This window comes from Callionymus lyra, chromosome 12 (genome assembly GCF_982586985.1).
Source record: "Callionymus lyra chromosome 12, fCalLyr1.hap1.1, whole genome shotgun sequence".
Classification (NCBI taxonomy): Eukaryota; Metazoa; Chordata; class Actinopteri; order Syngnathiformes; family Callionymidae; genus Callionymus; species Callionymus lyra.
In genome coordinates, this window is record NC_141829.1 from 15,818,942 (window position 1) to 15,846,923 (window position 27,982).

Here is a 27,982-nt window from a genome sequence, read left to right on the forward strand (position 1 = left end):
ATACTTACTTACTTACTGATTTACTTACTTACTTACTTACTTATACTGAACTATAATTTTATCTTATTTACTGATCCCATCATTTATTCTTTGTTTAAAAAAAAACTCAAGCTGCCTTTTTGGCCAAAGGTCAAAGTTGTCGAACAAGCTGGAGGTGTGTGTGTGTGTGTTTGTGTGTGTGTGTGTGTCTTTGGGGGGAGTAGATGATTCCTGGTGAGATGGCGACTGATTGTGGCTCAGGAATAAAAACACGCAGTGAATCGACGTCCTGCTTCGTTGTTCAGAGTGATTGTGGAACTACACATCCACACACACACACACACACACACACACACACACACACACACACACACACACACACACACACACACACACACACACACACACACACACACACACACACACACACACACACACACACACACACACACACACAGGGGCTTTGTGCAGTGTGGGGGAGTCGGAGGTCATGCTGGTGGAAGGTGGGGTGAGGAGGTGAAGTTTTAGGGGGGAGCAGTGACAAGGCTGCAGTTGTTTTGCTGAACAAACCTGACATTATGACACGGCGACGCACAAAAATACACTTCCACGACTCGCCGTGACCTCGCCAGAGAAAAGAGCCTGTGAGCGACGACAACACGGAGAACACGCCGCAACTTCACCCCGTCGGTCAAAGTCAACATCGTCAACTCTTGCCCAAAAATCCTGTCTGGATACTTCATTTAAAACAACGTGCTAACGGGTTAGCATCCCAGGCTAAGCACACAACAGTCACGGCTGTCGCACAACTTTGTCTGATGACAATGAAAACACATCTTGACCAGGTGAGCATCAAAGATTGATAGATACTTAACTATTTACAAACATTATGGCCATATAGTAGAGCTAACACGTTTGCTTTCACGGGAAATGAGCTAGTGCTAAAGGTTAGCAATAGCATGTGGTGAAAATGTTTTTTCAGGCTAACATGATAGCATCCCTTAGCAAAAAGTAGTATTAAGTTAATTCAGTTAGTTAATTTCATCAAGTATACTTAACTATAAGAGCAGTAAGTATACTAAGTTATATGTACTTGTAGTGTACTCAAAATATTGAAATAATTGTATACTTCTTCTCACTAAATTGAAACATTTTAAGCTTAGTTTTAGAAGTATACTCATCTTTATACAACCAGTGTACAAGTACTCCGAGTCTATAGTTTAGTTTACAGAGGTATACTGATAGTACTCTTGAATATTCTTCGTTTTGCTAAGGGATGTCTAAAGCAAGATTTAAGTTTGCTACTTTAACGTTTGTTAAAAATAAGTGTACTCATACTAAACTTGAATACATTTATTTTTGCTAAGGTATGTGAAAAGTAAACTTCAAATACTGGCTTGAATTACAGTATAAAATAAGTTTACTCATAGTACTTTTTACTAAGGGATGTAAAAAGGAAACCTCAAAAAAATTACTTCAGTTATAGTTATAAATAAGTCTACAAATAGTACAGTTGAATATACTTATTTGGGGTGTCAAAGTTTACTTCTTCAATTTAATAAGTATACTTATCGTATACGTGGGTTGCTAATGTTAAACGTAAAAAGTTTGAAATAAGTCCAAAAAATAACTGAAAGGAATCAAAAATAGATCGATAAATGAACTCTGGTCTAAATTTCTTCTTTTCTACTTCTAAATTTTGCACTTCTGAGAGAAAAATAAGCTCCATTTATTCTTTCTCACTCAGCTTTGTAAGCGTTAAGAAAACATGACCGGTCGGTGTTTTCAATCTCAGCCCCGAACATCTGACAAAATCACAATCGTCTTACTAGCTCGAGACGCTAATCCGGGTGAATATTAAAACTCAGAAGTACATAACTGATTGGATTCTTGTTTGTTAACGTCGCAAGAATATGCTTTCAAGTCGTTTTTACTGGCCCGGTAATCCGCCTGTGAGCCCGCGCGCAGGGACCACAGTCCACGTTCCTGCAGGGGTCAAGATGTCACTCCGGCTTGTAGGAGAAGTAAATAAGCCGCCTGTCTCAGGGGCCCCGCTCCATAAATCCTTAGAATAAGAGTTCCCTTACATGATCTCCGCCAAGCCCCGAACAAAAGGTCGCTGAAATCCTCCCCGGCTCTCTCGCAGGCCGCCGCCGCCGCCGCTCCATCTCCACACGAGGCGGATTCTTCTTCCGAAGTGCGCAGGAATGTCGAGCCCCGGGGCCACGCAAAACTCGTAAATTCATTAGTGAATGTGCCGCCGACTAATTTGGAGGAGCGAGCGAGCGCGGCGGCGGCGGCGGTCGAGGCCATAAACCAGCTGACCTCCTCAGCCTGGCAGCTGTCGTGACCTCCACCTGTGGCGGCGTGGGACGCGGCGGTTGAGCGACAATATTTGCTCTAGCTGATAAGCAAGGAGTTGAGGAGGTTGTGAGATCGCATACTTGGGTCTTGTTTGGCGTGCGTGACTTTCGGGAACGGCCGTCGTGTGAGAGCACGCTAGGCCGAGGCGGATCCGGGAAATCTGCGCGTTCGAGATGCACCGACGCCGGGAAGCCACCAGGGGGCCTCGCGACGTGACCGCGAAGCGACCTTTCGTCGCAGAAATGGAAAGTTCTGAAACTAGATTTCGCCTCCAACGTTGTTTGTTTGTTTTGATGTAACATGAGTTTCAAGGTGTCTTTATGAGGTTGTCATAAAAATCTCGTTGAACTGGTCACGACAAGTTTGTAGAGTAGGCGAAATTTTCTCATGATGATGATGATGACGAAATCTTTTGTTTTTCACAGACCTCTGTTTATGTGTTATCTGTTTATCTTTCTTTCCTTTTCTGGCATGTTTTCTCTGTTTTCTCTCAGAATATTATGATAATAAATTATTATTATATTTTTATTCCTTTATTTAAATTGTGTCACTTTTGGTTCTTGTCAATTTATTAATTTTTTTCTGCATTTTCTATTGCCTTGAAACATTAACTTTTTCTGACTCTAGTTAATTTCTTTTTTGAACTGAATACAAGTCATACGAAAGACTCATTTTCCTTTAACAGACATTTAAAAAAACATTTATTGGAGGAGCCTCATTTTTTGAGGCTGATCTTTATTTAATTAACTTTTGTTATTTTTATTCGTATTTTTCGTTTATAGATTGTATATTACGTTTTGATTTAGATTCATTTTAATTGAATTTTATAGGTGTTTCTTTTTATTTTCTACCACATTTTCTATTATTTCCATATTCTCAGTTTTTGTTTAGTCACAATTTCCTGTTATCTGGGAACATTTTTTTTAATTTTCTTTTATTCTTTTGTGGCATGTTTTTCTTCAGCATATTGGAAAATTTGAAACTTCACTTGAAATCTTCATCTTTTTCATGATCAGTTTTTGCAACCCCTTTATTTTCTACCTGTTTCTTCGGAGTCGCGTTTTCTTCTTTTCGTTTCAGCTCGTGTCCGTTACTTCTGTCGTTGCAAAGTCCGGCCTTCAGTCCGGCCGAGCCCTCGCTCCCTCAATCCGATAGAGGTCAAAAGTCACCTCTAAGAAGTTTGTTTGCTAACCGTTAGCATCGCTGACGGACGCAACAAGCTGGAGTGACTCCTGGGATCAACTGGGAAGGAGAGAGAGAAAAAAAAAAACTCAGAGTGGAAGGTTAAACGCCCGCGGCGCTGCCTCATTAACATTCCAGTCAGTAAGACGAGATTTTGGCATGAGACATGACAGCTACACTTCGCTCTCCCCGCAGCCGACATATTTTGCCCGAAATAGTGCAGGAGCCGTCAATAACCGCCGAGTCACTCCTGACAGGTCGCTCGTCTCCTGGGGTTTTGTTTTCTCACCTCTCTCACCCGCTCCTCCCACTCAAAAAAACACCCATTTTTGTTGGGCCCTGCCGGTGATTTATCCGCATGTGTTGTGATGATTCCACGCGGTGGCGTCGGTAGGCGTCGGCACGACATGAGTGTTGACACTGCTTTCAGAAACACTGTCAGAAATGTTGTAACAGGCTTCGCACATGCGCTGCCGGAATGTCGGCGGCCGGTGGCAGCGCGTGCTAATACGCGGTTATCTGTACGCACACGCTAACCGGCGGCGGCCAAGAAAGATTCAGGCAGGTATGCGAAGGTTTTTTTTTTTTTTTGGATGCTGTTAATCATCCCGGGATAATTACCGCTCTGTCGCCGCCGATGCAGCGAGCTGTGTTGTCGGCCACACCTTTTCTTGTTTGGGGAGGATCGGGTTGCACAAAATAATACATCTGTGTGTCAGCGCTGAACCCGTATCCTCCCGCGACACTTTCGTAACCTGCCGCTGAAAAACCGCCAAGATCTTCACCTGCCGTCCCTGAAGAGCTGAGCCAGGAGACACAAACTTGGACTCCAAGCAAAGATCATGATGGATGAAACTCAGTTTTTTTTATTATTGTTAATTGAGTTTTTCTTGTGTTTTTTCAATGCAGTTGTATTAAATAATTAAGTGTGAATTATTTTTGTAAATTTGCTAAATTTTTGTAGCATTTATTAAATATAATACGTATCTGTCTATTTATAAAGAGCGCTAGAGTCTGATTGGTTAGCCTCTCATGAGTGTTACACGGACCTACATCAATTTTCTTGGGTTCAAAATGACCGCCAAAACTTGAGTCTGTACTAAGCCTGCTTTTTTTTTCGTTTTTTTGCCGTATTCTTCCGCAATTACTGAAAACAGTCATGCGCTAACCACTCCCTTATTATTAGTGCGACATTAGCTTACTTAGGCTAATTTTCTTCGTTTCACTCTAAGGAAGGTTGAGACATAAATTAGAGCTCTAGGTAAATATTAAGTTAGTTATAACCTTTTAAAAGTCACAAGTCCTCCAACTTTTTGGGACTTTTCCTAGCCCTTAGTAGATTAAAAAAATGTTTGTTTGGAATCTCTCAAACAACTATGCTAGCATGTAAAGGAACAGGAAAATGTAACTTAAATTACTGAAATTACATGGCCTTTACATTTTAGTATCACTTTTTTTTTTTTAAATCCCCTGGACTTTAACTTGTATTTCATATATAATGATAACATGCTTCCTTGTGTTCATTTGTTATGCGTTTTTTTGATCAATTAATTCATTAATAATTAATTTTTGTTATGAAAATAATTTCCCCTCAGTTTTTGGCTTCCTATATTTGAAATGCTGGTCGAATTTTTATGTTACTTTTTTTCCGAGATTCTCTTATTGTTTTTATTTTCCCTTTGTTTATTTAACTTTTTGTTTTCTATGAGGGGTTTTGTTGTACAGTGATCATTACTCTCGTCATCAGTCATCACAGGAGTGAAGGAAAGACGAGAAGATAAGTGGGTGAGATGAGTGAAGGAGAGACGTTGAGGAGACGAATGAAGGAGAGAAGAGGACAAGATGAGTGAAGGAGAGAATAAAAAGAGACATGTAAAGAGAGAGAGCTGGGGGAGATGAGTGGAGGAGAGAAGTTGAGGAGATGAATGAAGGAGAGAAGAGGACAAGATGAGTGAAGGAGAGAATAAAGACACTTTTAAAGATAGAGATGGACGTGTTGAGTGGAGGAGAGAAGTAGAGAAGAGAATTGGTTGAGAAAAGTAAAGGAGTTAAGGAGAGAAGCGAAGGAGAGAAGCGAAGGAGAGAAGCGAAGGAGAGGAGGAGTGTGTGGAGTTGAGGGAGTGAATGTCTCGGAACTGTCTTTAAAACTTGGAAAGTTTCATCATAACATCATGAAATAAAACTCTATAGTTGACCACACACACTCTTTAAGATCACGTTTTACACATGTTAATAAAACATGTTGTTCATCCACACCTGCTCAAACACACACACACACACACACACACACACACACACATGAATACAAAGTACGAGGACACGTTTGTGTTAGAGTTGCAAAATATTTAAGAAAACATTTTATTTTACATAAACTCATAAACTGTACAGATGACATTTATTCCACTAAATGATTCTTAGACAGGAACTAAAAATAACTTTATTATTAAATAGAAAACTGAGACAAAAATAGAATTAAGATGAAAAACATGGAGCATGTTGCGTTTTGTACAAAACAGAGAATGAAAACAGAGCGTAGAAATGAAATCATATATTGTACCCTGATACAGTCGGCCGTGTTTTTCATCCACAACAACAACAACAATAACAACAACAACATTATTGTACACAACAACCTCGCGGCCGCGCCGTCTTGGTACAACAGCTCCACTCTTGGCCTCTTTGGTTCCAATAATTAGAAATAAATCTGAAACAAATTGAACTTCTATAAAAATAAGTTTTCAATGGCAGTCGTTCTTCTTTTTTTTTTTTCTCTTTTCTTTTTTTTTTTTTCCGCTAATCCCGCAACTTTTCAGTGCAAACGTCACAACAATCATTCGCTTTGGAAAGGAAGCGAAAGATCACATTTCAAGTATCGATAAAGAGTCGAGGACTGAAGCCTGCGGCGGAGCGCGAGCGCCATGTGAAGATTTCCTTCGCTCACGATCGGACTTTTTCGTTCATCCTACGTCTGACGCCAAATATCGTAAAAACCCTCCTGCAAAAACCCCTTCTTCCCACTGACGAGTTCATTTTTATTTTATTTTTTGGTCCTTGATGATGTCAGTGTTAGCAAGCGTTAGCGGTTAGCCCTTGACAAAATCCTGCCACCATTATTTTTCGACAGTTAAATAAAACTTTTTAAATAAAAAAAACAAACTTTTGGCCATGTTTACTCTGGATATTTTTTAAGTTGTTTAAAACTTTTTTTATTATCATGTCAACCATTCCCTCCCTCGCAACAGTTAAATAAAACTTTTCTCTTTTTCTTGACAGTATTATGAATATTTTTCTTAATCATTCAGATAATTACCATGATTTTGTAAAATCTGTGTTTTTGGTGAAACTTTTTTGATGGTCAATTAATTCTTTTGGTAGTTAACCATTGTTTCGCTGCTAACAATTAGCAATTAGCTTCTCTCACAATTATCATTTTTAAATTTTTTTGGACAATTAAAAAAGGTTTTATTTTATTTTGATACATTTTCTTAAAGAGAAAAAAAATATATTTTTAATTACCTTTATCGCTAAGACTCTTTAATTCATAGAATGAACTCATGAGTTAAATTATAAATAAAACTTGATTAATTTACATGTTTTATCTCATTTAAAAATTAAATTAGATTTTTTGATCAAATCAATATATTTCATTTTTCTTTATCCTATGATTCAGCGATTGTCGTGATTTTTTTTCATTATCTATTATTATTTATGAACTTAGTTTTTTGATAATAACGATTGATTATCCTTTATCTGGACCTCAAGTTATTTTGAGAAGAAGTACTAGCTGTTTTTGTATTATCAACGCCAGCTCTTTTTTTGTTGTAACAATTGATTGTCAAGTATTGTTCGAGCGTCACGACCGCGAGGCCTCGTCTTCACATGGCTCCGAGACTCAGATGCAGGACAAAAGAGAGAGACAGAGAGAGAGAGAGAGAAATTTAGAAACAAAAAAAAGAAGTCTGATGGAGTGTGTGGAGTTCAGGGGGGGGGGGAGGTTACGATACATTGCATAGCTCATGTGGCACTTATGTCGCGGTAGGACCGGACACTCGGACCCCCTCCAAGGCATTTCTTTATACAAGTGCTAGTTACGGTGCATCGGGTCTCTGCAAGTGCTGCGCTGTGGTCGAGAGTCCGCCACCGTGACGCCTCCCCGTGTCCGTGGCAGCGCACAAGTGCACTTATGAGATCTGCGGCGTGGAGGGAATAATCCTGTGAGGCTTTAAGCGCTGCTGGTCTAATTCCACTAGAGAGGAGAGTCAGGAAGTGCTGGTGTTCTGAATTGTATAAGCTGATGAGTTGTCAGTGCTTCAAAAAATAAAAAGTAAAAACAGTCACGTGCTCGGCGTTTTGGGCGTGAAGGCGCCGACGTTTTTCCTGTAAGCGCTTTTTTTTTTTTTTCCGTTCAGTCTTCATTCAGGGAGGAGATGCCGACGAGATTTTGGTGCTTTTTTTTTTCCCTTTCCTGTCCCGGGAAAACGCCGGCCGGTCGTCGCGGAGAGGACGGAGCGGGTAGACGGCGAGCACGTCACTCGGGTCCCATAAATACACAACACTCGCACCGACACACACACGAAGGCTGCGCACGCGGATGGGAGATTTTGTACCACAGTGTGTCTGGCGTGCACATACAGTAGCTATAGATATAAGGTTTACGTGTACCGTACGAGGGTTTGTACAAAAGGCCGTTCTGACAAGAGGGTTCGGGCGGGCGGCGCTCAGGCGCAGCCGCACTCCTCCACGATCATGTTGGGCACGTCTCGCTTCACGATGTTGTACTCGTCGTCGAAGTAGAGCATGGACATGGTGCTGAGCTTGGTGGGGATGCAGCAGGAGTTGACGGCGCCGGGGCTGATGCCGCGCAGCCGGTACTGGTTCACCACCAGCGTGTGGAAGGACGACGCCGAGCCGGGGACCCCCGGCATGTACGCCGGGCAGCTCCCCTCGCAGTAGTTGCCGAAGTAGCCGGCCGGCGCGATGATCCAGTCGTTCCATCCGATCAGGCGGAAGTCAATGTAGAAGTGCTGGCGGCAGCAGAGGCCGCCGCTCGTGCCGTCGCACTCCAGCCCGCGCTTGCGGATGCGGTGCTTCCCGTCCACCTGCCTGGCGCGCACCACCAGGAAGGGCCGGTGGGACGGGTCGCCCGGGTCGACCAGCACCGGCGCCACGCCGCCGGCCTCGCAGCCGTCGCAGTGGACCTCCAGGTCCTGCCGCCGGCTTCCCTTCCCGAAGACGGCGCGCACGGCGTCCGACAGGGGGAAGGTGTGCCAGCCGCTGCGCTTCAGGTCCACCCTCTTCTCCACCAGAGCCCAGCGCCGCGTGCCGCTCGAAGTGGCGTCCGCCGCGCCCTTGCCGGTCTCCTGGTAGTGGATCTTCACCGTCACCTTTCGCCGGACCCCCTTCTCCGGACCGGCGGGGAGGACCCGGAAGTAGAGCCAGAGGTTGGCCTGGGACACGAAGAGGTTCTGGTTCCCTTCGTTGGAGATCAGGAAGAAGAGACCCGTCTTCGAGTTGGTTTGTGCGTCTGAAAAATGACGGAGAGGAAGTTGGTCAGAAACAATTTTTCAAGAAATCAAAGCACAAATGTTTAAGACTGTTTACGAACATACAAGTTTTATCTATACAAAACTTAAAGGTGTCATTTTTTAAACTTCATAATGTAAGAATATATTGTGAGAAAATGTAAATTAAAAGAAAAAAAACCCCATTAAATATGTTGTAGTCTGGATCTTTACGCATCTTTACACATCATTAACCCTAACCCTAACCTTAACCCTAACCCTAACCCTAACCCTAACCCTAACCCTAGCCCTAGCCCTAACCCTAACCCTAACCCTAACCCTAACCCTAGCCCTAACTGTGCTTAGGACTTGGCTTTGGAAGAAAAAACTTTAGAAAACGTTTGTTCCCGGCTCAGCTGCATTCATTATTCATGTACAACATACAATATTGTCAACGCTCAACTTCTAAAGTCGTCATAATAGCAGGATAGTGATGCAAAAGGCTAGCTTAGTTAGCTAGTTAGCGGGAAATTAACATCAATACTAAAAGTGGATTCCAAGCTAGCCTTCTTCCTCCTTGAGGTAGGACATGTAAGGGGACAGACTTAAGAACCATGAGTCGTTTCTTGAGTCACAGATACAAGATTAGCGCTATGGAAGTGAAAGACCAGAATCACACTAGTTATTCCTGCTGAGACTTAAAGTCCTGAGACCAATTTTTGCTTCTAAATCTTCGTTAGCTTGTCGTTACACGACCGCCTGGAAGTGACAGGACGGGGGACCAGATGCCGGCGGTCGGATGTCCGCGGACACGGCTAAGACCCCAAGAAAAAAGGGGGGGTTCACCGAGTTCACGGTTAGCACCCCTCTGGACCCCACCCCTTCATCTCCGCCCCCCCTTCAGCACGAGGACCATGAGAGTGACAGCACAAAGCCCCATGTGAGGCTCCGGGAGACGGGCGCGCTGCAGCCGGGCATTCAAACGCGTGGCTTTCCAGCGAAAAAGCACGATCCTGGGGCGAGTCGGGGGGGGGGAGAAGTAAAAAAAAAAAATCAAAGCCATTTACATGACACTGGCCACTTTCTGCGCCGGCACAATGAAGAGATTTGGGGTGTCTAAAAGGTGGCGGTGGGCTCTCCCTGGCGGCGCTTTCTCGCCCCCTCTGAGGGACTAATGATGTCTTCCAAATTGCCCCTGAGGTAACTTGAAAGGCTTTCGGGGAGATTTGGTACATCGTTCTGCGCCTTTGAAAAGCGGCTAAATTACTTTGTTTGCCGACTGATTAGTGTGTGTCAGTGTCAACATGTGGCCACCAAAGACGCCCCCCTCACCCCGGGCCCCCACCAAAGACGGCCCCTCCTGCCCCAACACCAACCCCCTCCTCTTAAAGGCGCCTTCCTCCTGTAAACCACAGCTTTACATTCACGACCTGTTCAGACCAGCTCGCCACTCTGTCAGCGAACGCCACTTCGCACACACCCATCAAGGTTCCCGCGAGGGGGTGCGGGGGGGCAATGGGTTGCCGATGGTGGTGGTGGGGACGGGGGGGGGGGGTCAAGTGCACACGAAAGCCACCTAAACGCCTCCCCCGAGGGCGACGTTCGGCTTGTCAAGAGTTCACACCCTCGCGAGTCCCAACGACTCAGAAAATAGTTTGAACGGTCGCCAGACGCCATCGACGGTGATTAACGACCCGGAGGAGCCTCGGCCGCCGCCAAACAAGAGCACACGTTGTTGCGAACGCATGTTTACACAGTCGAACCACAGTACCGTCTGTGACATCATCGCCTGCGCTTCCCAGGAGAGTGACAGTCGAACCTGACTTGAAGGTTCAGGGAACACAGAATTATTCATTGTTTTCGTCTATCTTATGTGATTTTGATCAACTGTCTCACTATCATTTAACTTTTTAATTTTTAATAAATCTCTTAAATAGCTCCACTGTACTACAGAGTGATATAACAAATAATAAAATCATTGAACACCTTTAAATTAAGACTGTTTTGTTGATGTTAAAGAAAAAGACAAAAAGATGAAGTAGTCATGGACAGGACGGCTGAAACATGATGAGGATGATGAAGGAGGTGAAGAAGAGAGTGCAGACAGGGTGGAGGCGACCTTGACCGAAGCAGGAAGTCAGAGATGAAGAGGTTCGGTGACTAAGAAGGATTATAGAGGGGGACTCTCAGAGGGAGACGTTTGTAGATAAACCAGTGAGGACGGATGATTGGTGGAGAGATGGAGTTAGACTCAGAATGTTGGAGATGAAGAAGAGGAAGGACAGTAGCGATAATGATGATGAAGGTGAGACTAAAAGGATGATGATGATGTTGAGACTATAAAGATGATGATGAAGGTGAGACTAAAGAAGGTGATGATGATGATGTTGAGACTATAAAGAAGATGATGATGATGAAGGTGAGATTAAAAGGATGATGATGATGTTGAGACTATAAAGATGATGATGAAGGTGAGACTAAAGAAGGTGATGATGATGATGTTGAGACTATAAAGAAGATGATGATGATGAAGGTGAGATTAAAAGGATGATGATGATGTTGAGACTATAAAGATGATGATGAAGGTGAGACTAAAAAAGGTGATGATGATGATGTTGAGACTATAAAGATGATGATGATGATGATGAAGGTGAGACTAAAGAAGGTGATGATGATGATGTTGAGACTATAAAGATGATGATGATGATGAAGGTGAGACTAAAAAAGGTGATGATGATGATGTTGAGACTATAAAGATGATGATGATGATGATGAAGGTGAGTCTTAAAAAGGTGATGATGATGATGTTGAAACTATAAAGATTATGATGATGATGATGAAGGTGAGACTAAAAAAGGGATGATGATGATGTTGAGACTATAAAGATGATGATGATGATGATGAAGGTGAGACTAAAAAAGGTGATGATGATGATGTTGAGACTATAAAGATGATGATGATGATGATGAAGGTGAGACTAAACGGATGATGATGATGATGATAATGATGATGGTCAGAATAAAAGGATGATGATGATGATGACGATGATGATGATGATGATGATGATGATGATGATGATGATGATGATGATGATGATGAATGTAATGATGATGATAAGGATGATGATGATGATGAGAATAAAAGGTGATGATGATGATAATGATGATGATGATGATGATGATGATGATGATGATGATGATGATGAATGTAATGATGATGATAAGGATGATGATGATGATGAGAATAAAAGGATGATGATGATGATGACAATGATGATGATGATGAATGTAACGATGATGATAAGGATGATGATGATGATGAGAATAAAAGGTGATGATGATGATAATGTTGAGACGATAAAGACGATGATGATGATGTAGGTGAGATTAAAAAAAGTGATGACGATGATGATGAGAATAAAAGGATGATGACGATGATCAGAATAAAAGGATGATGATAATGATGAAGGTGAGACTAAAAAAGATGATGATATCGATGTTAAGACTATAATTTGAACTAAAATTTCAATATTAGTTTGAACGATACCATTTTTTTCACTTATGTATTTTCTTTCATGTTTTCCTTTTTCCTCCTTGTTTGTTTTGAACCTTCCTTGAGTTATTTTCACCCGCGAGTCACTCTAACGACGACCGGTGACTCGTTGACTCGTTGACTCCTCCGACTCGTTCTCCAGCAACAGATCTGGCCGCCGCCACTCGAGACGAGGCGGGCGCTGGCCTCAACACGCCTGGTCCGACCCGGCTGCAGGAGCGGGACACCTGGGTGGGCCCGGCGCTCGGATCAAGAGCTGCTTCAGCTTGTCTTCACCTGAGCCGGTCGAGCCGAGCGGGTCGAGCTCCAGAACTCATTACTCACGGCTGCCGGGGCCACACGCCGCGAGGAGGGGGCGGAGCTACACGGACGGCGTCAACAAATGAAATACTGACCCCTGATTGGCCGATCCGTCCGTCACTCGTTAGAGAAACACTTGAGTCACCTACGCAACAGTTGTAACAAAAGTGAGTCAGTGTGTGTCTTATTAATTGTTGTGTACATGCCTGGTGAGTCATTTTTCTATTGGTGATTTGTGTGTGTTAGTGGGTAACTGTGTTGCAGGTGTAGTGACTCATGGATACTTTTAGTGAGTCATGTTGTGTAGTTACGTTTTTGTGTTCAACAGATGAAGAATTTGTGAGTATTTTCTATTGGTTGAGTTGTTATTAGAGAGTCATTACAGTGAGTCTTTTTGTGTGCGTAGTTGTTATTGTCTTGAGTCCACTGAGTTGTGTTTGAGTCGCTGATTCACGAGGTGTTTTACGTGTCAGTCAAGTGGGTTCAACAACACAGCAACGATTCGTCTCCGCTTCCTGTCCGCCGTTTTGAATCCGAGGAGTTCAGGGTCAAAGGTCAGTCCCCGAGAGCTCACTTCCACACCAGAGCGAGCGACAGCGATCGACAAGTTTCCACCTGAAGACGCTCGGGAGCCACGAGCGTCTGCCAGCACTTGAATCTCCCACAGTCCTGCAGGCGCCTGAACACATCGTCGTGCTCCGACTTCTCAAACCCGTGTCGGAGCCACGAGTCGTGTAACAACACACACACTCGACACAACCAGTCAACATGTGTGCGGTTTCAGCTGGTAAATACGCCTCGTCATCACTTTTTCTTCCTTTCAGATCCAAATAAACTACACAAAAACAAAAAAAAGAACAAGATTCCTGAAGAACAACACTGTTTGTTTCGGGTGGAAAACACTGACTCAGGATCATAGAAGAGAAAATCTAACAGGTTCAACTTAGAGTACATGGAAGACACACAAGAGTCTCTTCACCTGCGAAGCAGTAGCTCTACTCTGAGTCTCTGCAGGATGACAGAGCTCTTCTCTCCTCAAAGACTCACATTTTTTTACTTGGAATTTGTTTGTTTTTTTGTGTCAACATTTTAAGGAGTTGGCGCTGATGAACTTTAAAATGCAATTTTGCGAAATTACACATTTTTCGACACCATTAAGAGTCATTGATAAATGAGGTCAGAGGTCACGACGGAGGTCGGCAAGTAAGTGACATGTTGATGTTGCTGACGCCGTCTGTGTTTTTCCCAAACAAAAGTATTTGTTACACAGTTTTATAGTGTTGCGCACCTGGAGGATAATAAACATTCTTAAAGCGTTGAGTCAGAATTTTTCTGGTCACAACAACACGGACAACATTTGACGGGAATCTCAGACGACAACAAAGAGTTTGTGAGTCGAGGGAAAAAAAAAAAAAGTTTCCCTTCATGGTCGAGAATATATATATTTTTTAATTCATCGTACAGCGACCGTGGCGTGGAACAGGAAGTGATATTGAATGAGGGAAACCACCAGACAAACTTGTTTTTAAGACATGAATGGAGCTTCAGTTTCTATGGTTTGTAAGGACGATTTATCTAAAACTTTTTTAGGAAACATTTGCTGGATTTTAAGATAAAAACATTTTCCACTTTTTTAGCTTCATAAATGTGAATATTTTTAAGTTTCATCGTACGTCTACCATAGAAGGTAAACAGGATGTAAGTATTTTATGGCCAACCCCACGACTCGACACTGACTTTGTAGAAGTTTACGATCATGTCGGGAAACATTAGATAAGATTGAGGACTCTAAAGACTTTTGTAGATCTCAAAATTGGGGAGAGCCTCGATCATCTTCAAAACCACTTTATCGGTTTCTGACGAAAATCCTTGACTTCAGAGTTCAAATCAAAACACGCGCCCGTCGTCCCCTTAAACCCCATCTTTCCTTCCAGCTGCAGGAACTCGGTGAGCGTCGGGTTCCGACAAGAAGTTTTGTCGCCGCCGCACGTTTCTGCCGGTGACCTGGACCAGAGTCCGAAACCCCGGTGCAAAGCGGCGCATGAATGATTTATGGGAGCCTGACGGCCCATTGAAGGCTGAAACACACACTTGTGAGTGAATGTGGAAAATGTCTGGACAGGATCCAGCGGCACCGTGACTGACAGCTCCTCATGAAAAGCGTCGCGTCCTGAAGTAAACCTGCCAACCTGATCCCGGGGGCCGGAGTTAATTACCTCCCATTAATGAAGTCTTAATTCTCTGTCTTGGGACCCCTTGGGTTCACTGGGTTCCACACCACGAATGGGCGAGGCAGTCAAGTACAGTAAAAGTTATCCATCGACGCTCCCGAGACACCCAATCCTGCCTGGCATCGCCCGCTGGGTACCGCTGTGAAACACAGGCCGTTCCTCCCCTGGCTGTGCCCGAGTATATGTGTTCTCCACAGGCCCCGCGGAGCCCCGGCTGGCAGCGTCCGACCGAAGGGGGTCGCGAGCCAGCTGGCCAGAGAGGGTCTAGGGAGCAGGGACCCGAGCCAGATCTGTGGTACAATGCCACACAAAGGGCTCAAAGGTGTGGGGAAGAATGGGAGCAACAAAAAAAAAAAAAAAACAGAAGTAGAAGAAGCAAAAAAAAGAGCCCAGTGAACCTTTTAGAGTGACAAAAGCATTCTTTACAACACTGCAATATGGGCACAATATCTACCCCCTCCACCACCCCACACCACCCCACACCCTCCTCTCTCTCAGGGCTGCGAGCTAGCATCAACCTCCACCCGCCGCTCACCCCGGTCCAAGACTCAAATGTCTCATGCATTATTCTGAGCATTTTCCTTTTGTTTTCCAGCCTTTTTAACATGGTCCACCAGGAACACGTCGTGCTCTCATAATAATTGCTCCGCTTTTGTTCCCCCTGTCATGGGAGAGGTGGGTGTGTGGGGTGGGGGGCTCGGGTGGGTTGTGTGGGGGTATGGGGGGGGGCGGTTGACGCCGGTCACATTCTGGCTAATTGTACCAAATAAGTGGCAACGATTGTCCCGAGTGCTGGTTCGTTAAAGTAACTAGTTTGAGTCAAAGATTTTTGTTTTAGGGGGTGTAAGGAAGACGAGGGGGGTCAGAGAGAGAGGGGGGGGGGGGTCTCTTAGTTAGATACACATTCTTCGAGGACGGGGTAAATGGCCAATTGAGGGACTTTGTTGGGATCTAAAAGAGGCTTTTATGCGAGTGCGGGCGCAGGCTTTACTGATGAAATTGGATTCAGGGGGTTCTTTTTTTTTTTTTTTGTCCTGCGGGGTAATTTAAGGACTCTTTCTTCAGTTTCACCCGCGCTGATGTCACAACTGTTGTTATACTTGTTGGCGCTTCAGTCAAAGTCAAAAGGTGAAAGGGGGGGTTCACCCGGAGGTCGCCCTTGAATTATTGATGCCCGTGATAAAACCCTACCTGATTCGGCGAAGCTGATAATCTCCGAGGTCTCCGCCTGCACCTCGTTGCTATAGGCAGCCTGTCCGTCAAAGCTGGGGATCTCCACCCGGCCGTCCTCCCGGACCTTCCCGGCGTGAAGCCTCCGCAGCGCCGTCACCATCGCCGCCTTCGGGATGGGATGCGTGATGTTGGGTCTCTCGCGCATCTGCAGCCGGTTCAGTATGTGCCGCTTCACCGCCTCCACGAAGTCCACGTTGACGCGCTCCGCCTGGTCCGGCGCCCTCAAGCCGCAGGAGGCGCACGATTCCTGGGCAGAGTTCTGCGCCTCAGCCGCCGCCGCGGAGCGCACGGACACGACCATCAAACAAGACAGCAGCAGACTGTAAAAGCTCATGTTGGGTCCCTATCGAGCGCTAAGTTTCAGAGAAGGAGTTCCCACAGAGCATCCAAAGTGTGTATCCCAAAAAAAAACCAAAACCAAAAAAAGCGATATTCCAAAAACACCCAGATAAACTCCAGAAGTCCGGCTACCGACACAGCGTCCGCGTCTCCATTCAAACTCTCGCCCCGGGTCTGCGTCTCGGTGCCGGCTCCAGGATGCTGCCGCTCACTGGGACCCGGATCTGTCTTTTGCAATCACGACAAGCGGGGCTCCGCACACCCAAAGTTTTTATACAGGACTCCAAAACCACGTGGGGATTTCCACCAACAGGGCGCAGGGGATTAGAGGTCTCCGGGCGCAGCCACAAGTCCACCAGAGCTGAGATTGTGACAACACTGGGGAGGTTACACCGGGTTTTTTTTCTCCCCCGAGGCTGCGTGTCGTTATTGCGAACTGTGACGCCTCGTCTGATTTAACACCTTTGGCAGAGACGACTCCGCAACACCGACGTCATTAAACTCACCTTCTCGACCGAAGCTCTCACCGATCCACCAAATTGTAGTCATTCACAACAATCAAGCTCGTTTTTTTTTAGAAACTTTAATTTTTTATCAACTTTTTCCAAAAAACGTCTTGAGTCAAAAGCGAAGCAACAGCGACACTCAGCGGTGACTTTTATGTCTACATGAAAACCTGCATCTATTGTAACGCGCAGATCTATCATAAGATGATGGATGATGACAGGATGATAAATGATCTTCGCAGATACACGTTTTAATTGAAGAATTTGATAGGTTAATACAGAGATGGATTCATTTACAGTTCTTGGTGCTGAGTTCTGTTTTTCTATTGGTTATTTTGTTCCTTATTCCATTCTTTTATTCTGTACTGACACCAGGAAAACCCATGATGTGTCCACAAAACTGAAAACAACAGTTTCTTATACTAATAGGTTTAATAGTTGATTCATTTAACACACTCGTTGAATTAATTTAATTATCCTTATTGGATTAGTTTTTGAGCTCGAAAAAAAGCTTGTGGGCGATCGGTTGGATAGATGATGTGTAGATGAACAGATGAACAGACATCAGAACTAAACAACAGGAAGGATGATGGGATGAACTTGAAGTTTCCGCAGTGATTCAACTCTCACCACAATTCTAGTAAAAGAAACTCACCATTTCTCGAAAGTACCGCTCGACAGGAGTCCAACTGTTATCCTAACAAACACCGCCATCTAGCGGGGATTTTGAATCATTACAACCAGTGTGGCCCTCAACGTTAAATTCAATTCACTTTAAACACATAATTATTTTTGTGATAGCGATTTTTTTTTTCAGTCAATCAAACCTTTTTTTTCCAAACTCACAAAGAAACATTTTTTTTGTCCTTGTCCCTGACTTTCACTTTTTTTTCAATTCATTTTCACCTACTATTACTTATTTACTTTTCTTTTTTTAATGGATTTTCCCCCAGTCAAAATAATTCAAGTTTTTTTCTCACTTTTTTCTTTCATCCGTGTTATTTATTAATTAATTACTACATGTATAACGTTTTTATAAATTATTATTTTTAATTATCCATTAAAGTGACGTTAATAATTCATTTTGCTAGGGTTCTGTAAACAAATATACGTTGAAAACGTTCAATATTTTTATTTCTAAAAGACCAAATGACTTCAACAAAACTCATAGGGGAACACGTTTCAAACTTATGTGGCCAGTGACCCTCCAGAAGATGTAGCTGGACGACAGAAAGATCTTGAGAGATCCACCAACCAAAGTGAAAACAAAAAATAAAACGTATGAGCGTCACATCAGGTTTAATTGAATCGCACCAGAACTCCGGTGGTCCCATGACCTAGATACTGGAGGTCTTGCACCGATGGAGGGACACTGAGTGCTTAAAGCTTCTTGGACCTTGACTGAGGTCTAGATTTAAGTTGGTTAGACCTTTTTTTCCGTAGCTGTTACCTCGTTGATGTGAACATCTACCAGGACACCAAGACTCACCGGTGACCAGCCAGGACCCGGACCGCCTCCCTGTTGTCCTCAATTGAGTTATTGGTCTCTCCCAGTAAGTTCTGACCACTGGACTCCAGAGACCTTCTGGCAGGTCTGGCCCTGATGAAGGGGTGTACCCGAGGGTGCACTGGGGCGAACCAGGGCTGCACGGGCAGGATCCGCGGATCTGCAGGGAGGATCCACGGGTGAACCGGGAGGACGGAAGGATGCACGGGCAGGATCCAGGGGTGCACAGGGGCGGCCCAGGGGTGTCTGGGCCTGATCACGGGCGACATGGGTGGAACCCAAATGACCCGCCGGGTCATTGACAGAGAGGGGGAGGGAGGGGTGAGAATCCGGCGTGGGGGACCCCAAGGTCTGACAAGAGCCAGACGCTCCAAACACCAAGGTACCCTGGAGGTCATCGTGCAGGTCAAAGGTCGCATTCATAACCTCGTCATCTTGCCCTGAACCGTGTTGTTGTCAACAATGACTTATAAGGCATCGACAGTCGACTTGGATGTTAGCGAGATCAAAGGCGGACTGGTCAGATCTAAGTACCGCACTGGTCTCTATTTAAGTGGTTTGGACCAGGAAGAAGAAGAAGAAGAAGAAGGTGAAGAACCGTGTTGAAGTCCGTGATATCAGTGTTTAGGAGTCCATCAGCTCCGATCTAGCGTTCCAAGATGGCGGAGGCGACCGACGCGCAGCCGGGCACCTCGGTGGAGACGCCGCGCAGGAAGCGCTTCGAGGTGAGGCGCTGGCACGCCGTGTCCGTGTGGAGCTGGGACATCCCCGTGGACAACTGCGCCATCTGCCGCAACCACATCATGGACCTGTGCATCGAGTGCCAGGCCAACCAGGCGGCCGGGGTGACGGACGACTGCAGCGTGGCCTGGGGCGTGTGCAACCACGCCTTCCACTTCCACTGCATCTCGCGCTGGCTGAAGACCAGGCAGGTGTGCCCGCTGGACAACAGCGAGTGGGACTTCCAGAAGTACGGACGCTAGCGTTACTTAACAGTAGCAAAGAATAAACAACAACAAAGAGGTTATAAAGTGTTTTAGTGTCTTTGTAAAAATGTTAACACTGAGGTGGATCAGTAGAGATACAAACAACTCACATAAACATACACACATTTAAACTTTATAAACATTTCATTTGAGCGCAAACATTTAAAAGCTAGTTTCAGACAAAAAAACACTAAATAATAAAAAAAACATCTGGCTCAGACTTTTCCCCATAAAGATGCATAACATTTTGTTTTTCCAGATACAGAATATTGGAAGTATTTCAGTGCCATCAGAACATCGGATGGTTAAAAGAATAACATTTCAAATGTTTGAACTTCTTTTTGAAAGGTTTTAAAAAAATACTCAAAAGAAAAAACACTTTCATAAAAACGGTATTGATGTTTACTCTAGTGCTTTAGTAAATAAAATAAAAAAACACATTTTTTTTTAACTAGTGAGTACATTTTTATATACATTGTCTCGCAAAACGAGAATTGTAACTATTTTGATTTCTTTTTTAATAAAAACATGTAACTATAACTTTAAATTCTCTGAAGTAAAAAATGTTTTTTGAAGATTTTCCCAAGTATCTTCAGAAGTTTAGTCATATTTCTGGGGCGAGTGTCAAGGTTGTGGGTCAGGAGTCCGACAGGGTCACCTGCCAGAGGCTGATGGGCTGGTGTGTGCTGCTGGGTCGACCGCCCAGGACCAGCAGGAGGTCCGGCAGGTGCTGCGTAACATCTTCCTCCTGCTGCTCGTCGTCGTCGCCGCAGCTCCACTGCCGACAGAAGGCTTTGTTCTCAAACGTCAAACAGCTGACGGTCCGAAGGTCTTGCTTCCCGGACTCGTCCCCGGTTTTGCTGCAATTGCACTTGCTCAAGGATAAGGGCTGCAGCTCTATAGCGCCCCCCTCCGAGCCAAGGTACTTGAGCGAGGAGGGGAAGCATTTGTTCTTGAAGGGTCGGAGCCTTCCGTCATGGAGACCCGGCTGAAGGTCTGGTCCCAGGTCGGCACGGTAACCCTGCCCGAGCCCGACACAGCAGTGGTGGATCTTTTCTGGAGAACCGGACAGCGAGGGCACCAAGGACCAGGTCTGGGTGCTGAGGTTGAACCTCCACAGGCAGTTCTGGGGGGAGTTCTTGGTCTCGCCTCCCCCGAACAGAAGCATGTGGTCCCTGTAGACCACCGCCGAGTGCCCCACCAGCCTGGATGGACCTGATCTGTCGATGACAGGACGAGGCTTTTATGATCAGAGCTTCAACGACATTGGACTTTGATAAAGCTAGCTTTATTTTTAAGTAGCATTTTAGCTGCATTAGCATGTCGGCTAAAATGAAACAATGGTTACTTAAGCTAAAACTACATCAGTAACTAAAGTAATAGCGAGAGTTGGTAATGAGTTAAACAAGCATTAGCATGTCATTTCATTAGCATGTTAGCTACAATATAACAGCCGTTACTTAAGCTAAAACTACATCAGTAACTAAAGTAATAGCGAGAGTTGGTAATGAGTTAAACAAGCATTAGCATGTCATTTCATTAGCATGTTAGCTAGAATATAACAGCCGTTACTTAAGCTAAAACTACATCAGTAACTAAAGTAATAGCGAGAGTTGGTAATGAGTTAAACAAGCATTAGCATGTCATTTCATTAGCATGTTAGCTAGAATATAACAGCCGTTACTTAAGCTAAAACTACATCAGTAACTAAAGTAATAGCGAGAGTAGGTAACAAGTTAAACGAGTTAAACGAGCATTAGCATGTTATTGCATTGGCATGTTAGCTAGAATATAACAGCCGTTACTTAAGCTAAAACAGTAAGTAAGAGCAATATTTTGCAATTTGTTTGACTATCAGCTAAAATGATACAATGGTTATTTAAGCTAAAGATACATCAGTATTTAAAAAAATAGAAAGAGATAGCAATGACGTTCATTAGCATTAGCATGTTAGCTAAAATATAACAACAGTTACTGTTGTACAGCGAAAATACATGAACACTTTTAGTAAGTGTTAGTAATGAGTTAAGCTAGCGTTAGCGCTTCATTACATTAGCACATCAGCTAAAATGAAACAACAGTTACTTAAGCTAAAACTACATCATTCATTCAAGTATGAACAAGAGTTAGTAATGATAATTTAACTAGCATTTGTTCGTCATTAAATTAGCGTGTAAGCTAATATTTAATACTAGTAACATTATCACTTCAGATGCTACAGCAATTCTATAAGAGGGGTTAGTTATGAGTTTAACTAACATCAGCTCTTTAACTTTATCATCATGTAAACTAAAATTGAACAAAAGTTACATTAGCTTGTTGGTTAGCATTTAACCAACACTAGCATTTAAACTATATTCGCCTGTCAGCAAAAATTCAAAGACACTCTAGTCACTATTAACTATTTTCATTTTAATATAGTTATGGAATATTATCACAACAATTTAGCTCTAGCTTAGCTTTAGCTAACCATCAGCCCCTGCTAGACTTCAACTTCTTTTGAGGGTCTGTCCTGACCCGTCTGTCTCGTGGCGTCAAGGATTTTGCTAAACAAGCGTGTGCACTCGGGTAAACAAATCCTGACATGTATCAAATACTTCCCGCTCGTTCTAATTAAACGCTAACATAGCCGCGAGCCACCCGTGACATCTTCCCCAGATGCTGGTGAGAATGTCATGATCTTCACCGTCTTTTTTGTATATGAATATAATAAAACAAGTTATTTAAGAATATAATGAAACAGGCTTCTGTCTCTAGAAACTTCCACTGACTTGGTTCGGAGTGACGTCCATGTGCGGCCGACGCTGCTCCACTTCCAGAAGTCTCTCTGCTCCCTCAAACCTTTCAGACCCCCGAAAATGTACATGCAGCTCTGGTGGGCGGCGGCCGAGTGACCGTGTCTGGGACCCGGACCTGAGGAGGCCTGCGAGGGTCCGCTCAGCTGGGACCACAGCATGGTGTCTGAAAAACACACACACACACACACAACATCTGCTGAACTTTTATAATGAGGTTAGGGCGCCCCCTGGTGGCGAGACTTGCACTTCACTGAAAATACATCAATCAAAACATGTAACCTCACAGTAAGAGCGAATAAAGGTAGATTTGTTTCGTTATTATTCGATTAAAGAATAACTAAGACAACTATTTTCACTTCAATCAGAAGAAAACACACTTTTATCAAAAAGCCTTTTTGGGATTGAAAAATATAGATGCATTTAGATTCAAATGTCCATCACAAAAAATGGCCCAAATACTAAAAGAGGATTTTAATCAAATAAAAGTGTTTGAATAAATTTAATAAATGTATTGATTTTTTTTTATTGAAGAAAATTGTGTTGTTAGTGAACATTAATCATCGAAGCAGCTTCTATTTTTTCTTTAAAACATGTTTTTGATTAAAGCAAATTTTCATATTAATTATTTAGTCTTTGAAGCAACTTTTTTAAACTGGAAATCCTTTTTATTTATAACATTTTTATGTTCAAATGAATAGTAAAGATACAAATCTAGCTTTATATCAGTCACGTTTGTGCAAAAACATTTTAATGAACGTAATACACATTAAAACGTATATGAAATGTAGAATCAATTGAGTAAAACTATATTTGAATTGTTCCTGATCGATCAATTGTTCTCGGGTTGCAGAAAAATAACTTTTATGTTCTCACTGTAAACCAGAGTGTCCTGTGGTTCTCTTTCATACTATACCGTCAGTTTCTATGTTGGCGTGTACATGCTAGCTACATTAGCATTTCACAATTATTTACCCGTATTTTAGTGGTTTAATCTTTTTTATTTTATTTTGCTGTAATGAGGAGTTTGTGTATACAGTGTGTTTGTAAACAAATCATTGTTTATGGTAAATAATGGAATAACAATCTGCTCTTGAATTATTGGAGGCTAATGTTAGCATAGCATCTTTTTCTGATCAGGCAGTTGCTCAGCATAGCTTGAAACTAATATCGTTATGATATCCAGATGTTTATTGCGCTTTTCTTTTAACAGCATCAGTTATAATTAGACAGTAACAGCCAGACTTAAGAGATACACCTTTCTAAAATACAGAAATATATTTTATTAAATTTAAAATTAGATTAATATCAGAATAAGCTATTGTCTTGTTGTTTTTGTGACTCACCTAAATCGAGCGTCCAGAACTCCTGCGAGGACCCCTTCATGTCGATGAGGCCCCCGTACACAAGCATGCAGGAGCCGACCACAACGGCGCTGTGAGCCTTCCTGTTTCCTGGACGCTGAGTCTGAACAAACGCACCACATTTACCCTTTTGTTTTTCACTTTTGAACTACACTTTGAAAATGTTCTCAAGGAAACTGCGTCGTGCGGCGTCGCCGCTGCTTCTTCTTACAGCAGAGACACACAAAGGTGACTGGAATACGCCATCTAATGGACAGTGGCTGACACTACAACGAAAAACAAGTGAGTCTAGGACTTTCAAATAATAGTCAACATTTTCCAAACTCTGCTTACAGTTGCGTAAACGCTAATTACAGTTAAGTAGCTGCACTTTCGTCTTTATGAGCTTGAAGTGGTGGCATTTAAAAGTCAATTAAATAATAAGAGTAATGGAGGCGCGGCGCTCACGACACGGACATAAATCAGGAGCTCAACACAAATCCCTCTCTACTCTAATCAAGACGCATGACTTAATGACTAAATTAAGCTTAGACTCCAGGTGGAGACGCCGCCGTCGAGGTGGTTTGTCTGTACCTGCGGGGTCTTCCCCTGCCAGATCGCCCACTTCTGCTTGGCTGCAACACAACAAGAGGGAGAAGCGAGTCAGGACATGTGCAGGAATGCGGTTCTGGTCGCGCCCTCGTCGTCTCCACGAAGCAGTAACAGTGGAGGGGCCAACGCAACCAATGTTTACGTTCAAGTTCATGTGCGCGTGTTGCCATGACGACCGGTGTGTAATTACACGTAAACAAGACTAGGTGAGCCTGACAATATTCATCTGAGTTTTCCAGGTGGCGCTGAAGTGCAAAACACATTGTTAGTTTATAAGCTATGGCTAGCTAGCGCTGTGGCTCACCACTAGGGGTCAGTGTTTCCACCAGGTAAACTCACCGATGTCAAAGACCCAGATCGGACACCTCCTCTTGCTGTACGCTGAATCCAACATCCCTCCGAAGACGTAGAGGAAACCCTGGAGGAGAGATCGTCATCCGCCAACATCGTGACGACGAGATTTACGGACACGTACCTCATGAGCCACCATGGAATGTTCCTCTAGTTCTTCTGGAGCGGCGTCTCCAACGCAACTGAGCTCCGTCCACTCATTACGAACTGAAGGTTGCAAGACAAAAGGCAGTAGTGAGTAGAGGTGTGAGAAAATATAAATACACTATATACACTTTATATATACTTCATATATATATATATATCGTATTTTTTTGTGATTATGAATCTGGGTTATGAATCATATTCTTATTGTATCATAGTTCATTTATGGTTTATATTTCAATAAAGTTTTTGTAAAATCAAATATTTCTTAATTTACAATTAATGTGAAAATGTTTACTGCGTCAAGTAATATTTTGTTTTTATCATAGTTATTTTATGGTTTTTATTTTAATAATGAATGTTGGAAATAAAAGAGTTTTTTATTTGAACATGCGAATATCGTCTGGGTTTTATGATTTTTGTGATGCAATTAAGCGTCTGGCCACTAGATGGCAGCAGTCATTACGTCCTCTGCAGCTAAAGAAACAATGAAATCCTGCGAGGACTGAGGACTAGAGGATACAGTCGACTCCAGCCGCTTTTAAAGCTGACATTTGGAAATTTTTTGGATTCAAAACAAATGAAGCAGTTACGACTTTGTCAAGAGTCATGTGGTCTGTAAAGTCTGTAACACCAGAGTCAAGTATTCAGACAGTACTAAAAATGTATCATTGTTATCAATACATGGTATTATTTCTGTATCGTGATACGTATCGCCAGATTCTTGCCAATACACACCCCTAGTAGTGTGTGAGTCTCGCCACTGAGTGCCTCTTACCAACGTTGTACTTCCAGAAGTCTCTCAAGAAGCTGCTGTCTCGTCCTCCCAGCATGTAGACGCTGCCGTCGTAGCTGCAGCAGGCGTGTTTGTACCGGTCACATGGTGACCTGCCCCCCTGGGGGAGCCGCGTCCACAGAGAGGGGGCGCCGTGACTCATGACGGGCATCGTCTGGCTCTCACCGGAGCATTTTTCTGGAAGAGTCACAAACAAGGAACACAGAAATAAGGTTCACTGTGACACAATAACGCCGAGATGATACCCAGACCATCACAAAGTGAACAGAGAAGAGAAGAGAAGAAATTAGCTATTTTGATTTGAATGGTGATATAGGAGCTTTTATTTTGAAAGTCTCAATGAGAAAACTCTTGGTAAGATCCCACCGTGCACATTTGAACCAACACTTTGGTTTCTCTTCATCAAATGTTGCACGTTTGCTATAGTTTTTTAGAGAAAAATTAACTTTTTTAACCTTTTTTAACTGTTTACTGACAAAACCTTGTGACTGTTTACATTTTCTCATACACAGTTTACAGAAGATTGGTGAATCAAGTGAGTTGACAACCTTTATTACGTGGTTATAACCACATTACATGAACATTTCTTTAAGACATGTTTAGAATATTTAGAGTTATTTTGAACTAAGGGTCTGTATCTATGTAAAGTAACTACTGATTATTGATTGATATTTGATTCTTCAAGGTCTTTAGTTGATCAAATTTACGTAAACTTTTTGTATCCGGGTCTGCATTCATGTCACATGACCCAACACGCTGAGTAATTTTCCACCTGACACCTTCACACACATGAATCACAGGAGCCTTATCAATGCGTCACATGATCAAAGAGTTCATAGTTCACCAGTTTTTGGAAGAAGAATCACGGCTGAGTGACGCATAATAATATGTAATACACATTTAACCTTTTCTCTTTTTGACAATAATAGAGAGCCATTTATTTATAATTTTCCGCAGAGTTAATTGTAAATAAACATGATAAATATTAGCAGAAAAAATGTTTTGCAGAAAAAAAAACACCATTATTTTAACTATGTTTACATAGTGTTTCTTAAAGTCCTTATAGAGACTAGTTAACATATACATTCCTCAAATAGTATGTGGACAAAAGAAAGTACTACATTCAATATTTAACTAGTTGAATATTCTCCTAATTTTTGTTGAAATAAGTAAGTAAAGTAAACAAGTGGCAACAAAAGAAAAGCAGAACTTGGTTACCAAGGCTTCATAGCGTCATTGAAACTCGTCAGCACACTTTTTTATTTATTTTATTATTTATTTAGCGTTTCAGGATTGTAGTCACGTGGATGCGGTTCACGTCATGTATCGTGATGATGTCAAAGAAAAACAAAATGTACTTTGTCAAAGGCAGTAAGTCTAATATATTCAATATTTATATGAGAATAAAAAAACAATGTTGCACAATAGATGACTCAAGCTCAGTTTTTTGTTTTCGTTGTGATAGAAAATATATGTATTACACATTAAACTTAATAATAATAATAATAAATGACTGAAACGTGTGGAAGCATCAATTTAACGTATTTATTTTGCGAACGCTTCTCAGAATATAAATACTTAAAGCCATATGGTGTGACGTCATGAGACGGGGGCGGGAACAATCCGTTATTTTCCACAACGGAAACATCATCTTTTACAAACGTACTCGAAATAACTTAAAAGTCGACTTCAGGTTCTAACAACACGTTGTTTGACATTCAAACGACTAGAAAAGCGAGAAGAAAGACGACATCAGCAAAAGGCAGGACATTAACTTTGACGGAACTTTTGTACCTCAAAAATATAAAGACAATTGACGCGCAGTCAGACGATCAGACGCAATACACGTTTGTTAGAAACGGTTTGAGTATTAAAGTCGAAGTAAAAGAGGTTTTTTACGGCGGGTTCGTCACTTACGTTGCAGCTGCTCTTCTTCCTCCCGCGGACGGTTGTTGTAGCGCAGAGACGGTGCGTTCACGGGAAGCAGGGAAACCACAACTTCCGATTATGAGGACGGGGTGGTAAAACAAATATGATGTGATAAAGAATAAACGTGCATTCATGGAAAATAATAAATGTTGATCAGTCAATAAAGATATGAACATTAACAAACACTTTGTAAAAAAAACATTCAAAGGGTGTGTATATTTTTTATATATACTGTAAAAAGTTGTAAAATAAAATGAACACTGATGTGATAATATTCAATAAATAGCATGCCAAGTACAATAGTAAGTAAGTAAGTTAGTTGTAGTTATTTC

The 27,982-nt window shown here is 42.7% G+C and overlaps 2 protein-coding genes, 1 long non-coding RNA gene and 1 pseudogene across 3 annotated transcripts in view; 1 reads left to right on the forward strand and 3 right to left on the reverse strand.

The window, feature by feature from the left end:
- Positions 1-5,864: 5,864 nt before the first annotated feature.
- LOC148068434 (uncharacterized) overlaps positions 5,865-27,982 on the reverse strand; it is a 41,274-nt gene continuing 19,156 nt past the window's right edge. Inside the window, exon 2 of the long non-coding RNA XR_015713186.1 lies at positions 5,865-7,935. This is a non-coding gene — a long non-coding RNA (uncharacterized LOC148068434). The remainder of the gene's footprint in view (positions 7,936-27,982) is intronic.
- On the reverse strand, positions 7,945-17,049 carry inhbb (inhibin subunit beta B). Its single transcript, XM_087804209.1, has 2 exons — positions 16,301-17,049; positions 7,945-9,049 (listed from the first exon to the last, which is right to left on the reverse strand). Exons 1-2 carry the CDS (start codon positions 16,674-16,676, stop codon positions 8,244-8,246), a joined length of 1,182 nt encoding a protein of 393 aa, XP_087660335.1. The 5' UTR covers positions 16,677-17,049; the 3' UTR covers positions 7,945-8,243.
- Positions 19,130-19,725, forward strand: LOC148068436 (RING-box protein 1 pseudogene; annotated as a pseudogene).
- klhdc3l (kelch domain containing 3-like) lies at positions 19,713-27,688 on the reverse strand. Its single transcript, XM_087804204.1, has 8 exons — positions 27,639-27,688; positions 25,704-25,898; positions 24,906-24,988; positions 24,770-24,848; positions 24,413-24,453; positions 23,822-23,942; positions 22,452-22,641; positions 19,713-20,900 (listed from the first exon to the last, which is right to left on the reverse strand). The coding sequence occupies exons 2-8, from the start codon at positions 25,870-25,872 to the stop codon at positions 20,318-20,320; spliced, it is 1,266 nt and encodes a 421-aa protein (XP_087660330.1). The 5' UTR covers positions 25,873-25,898; positions 27,639-27,688; the 3' UTR covers positions 19,713-20,317.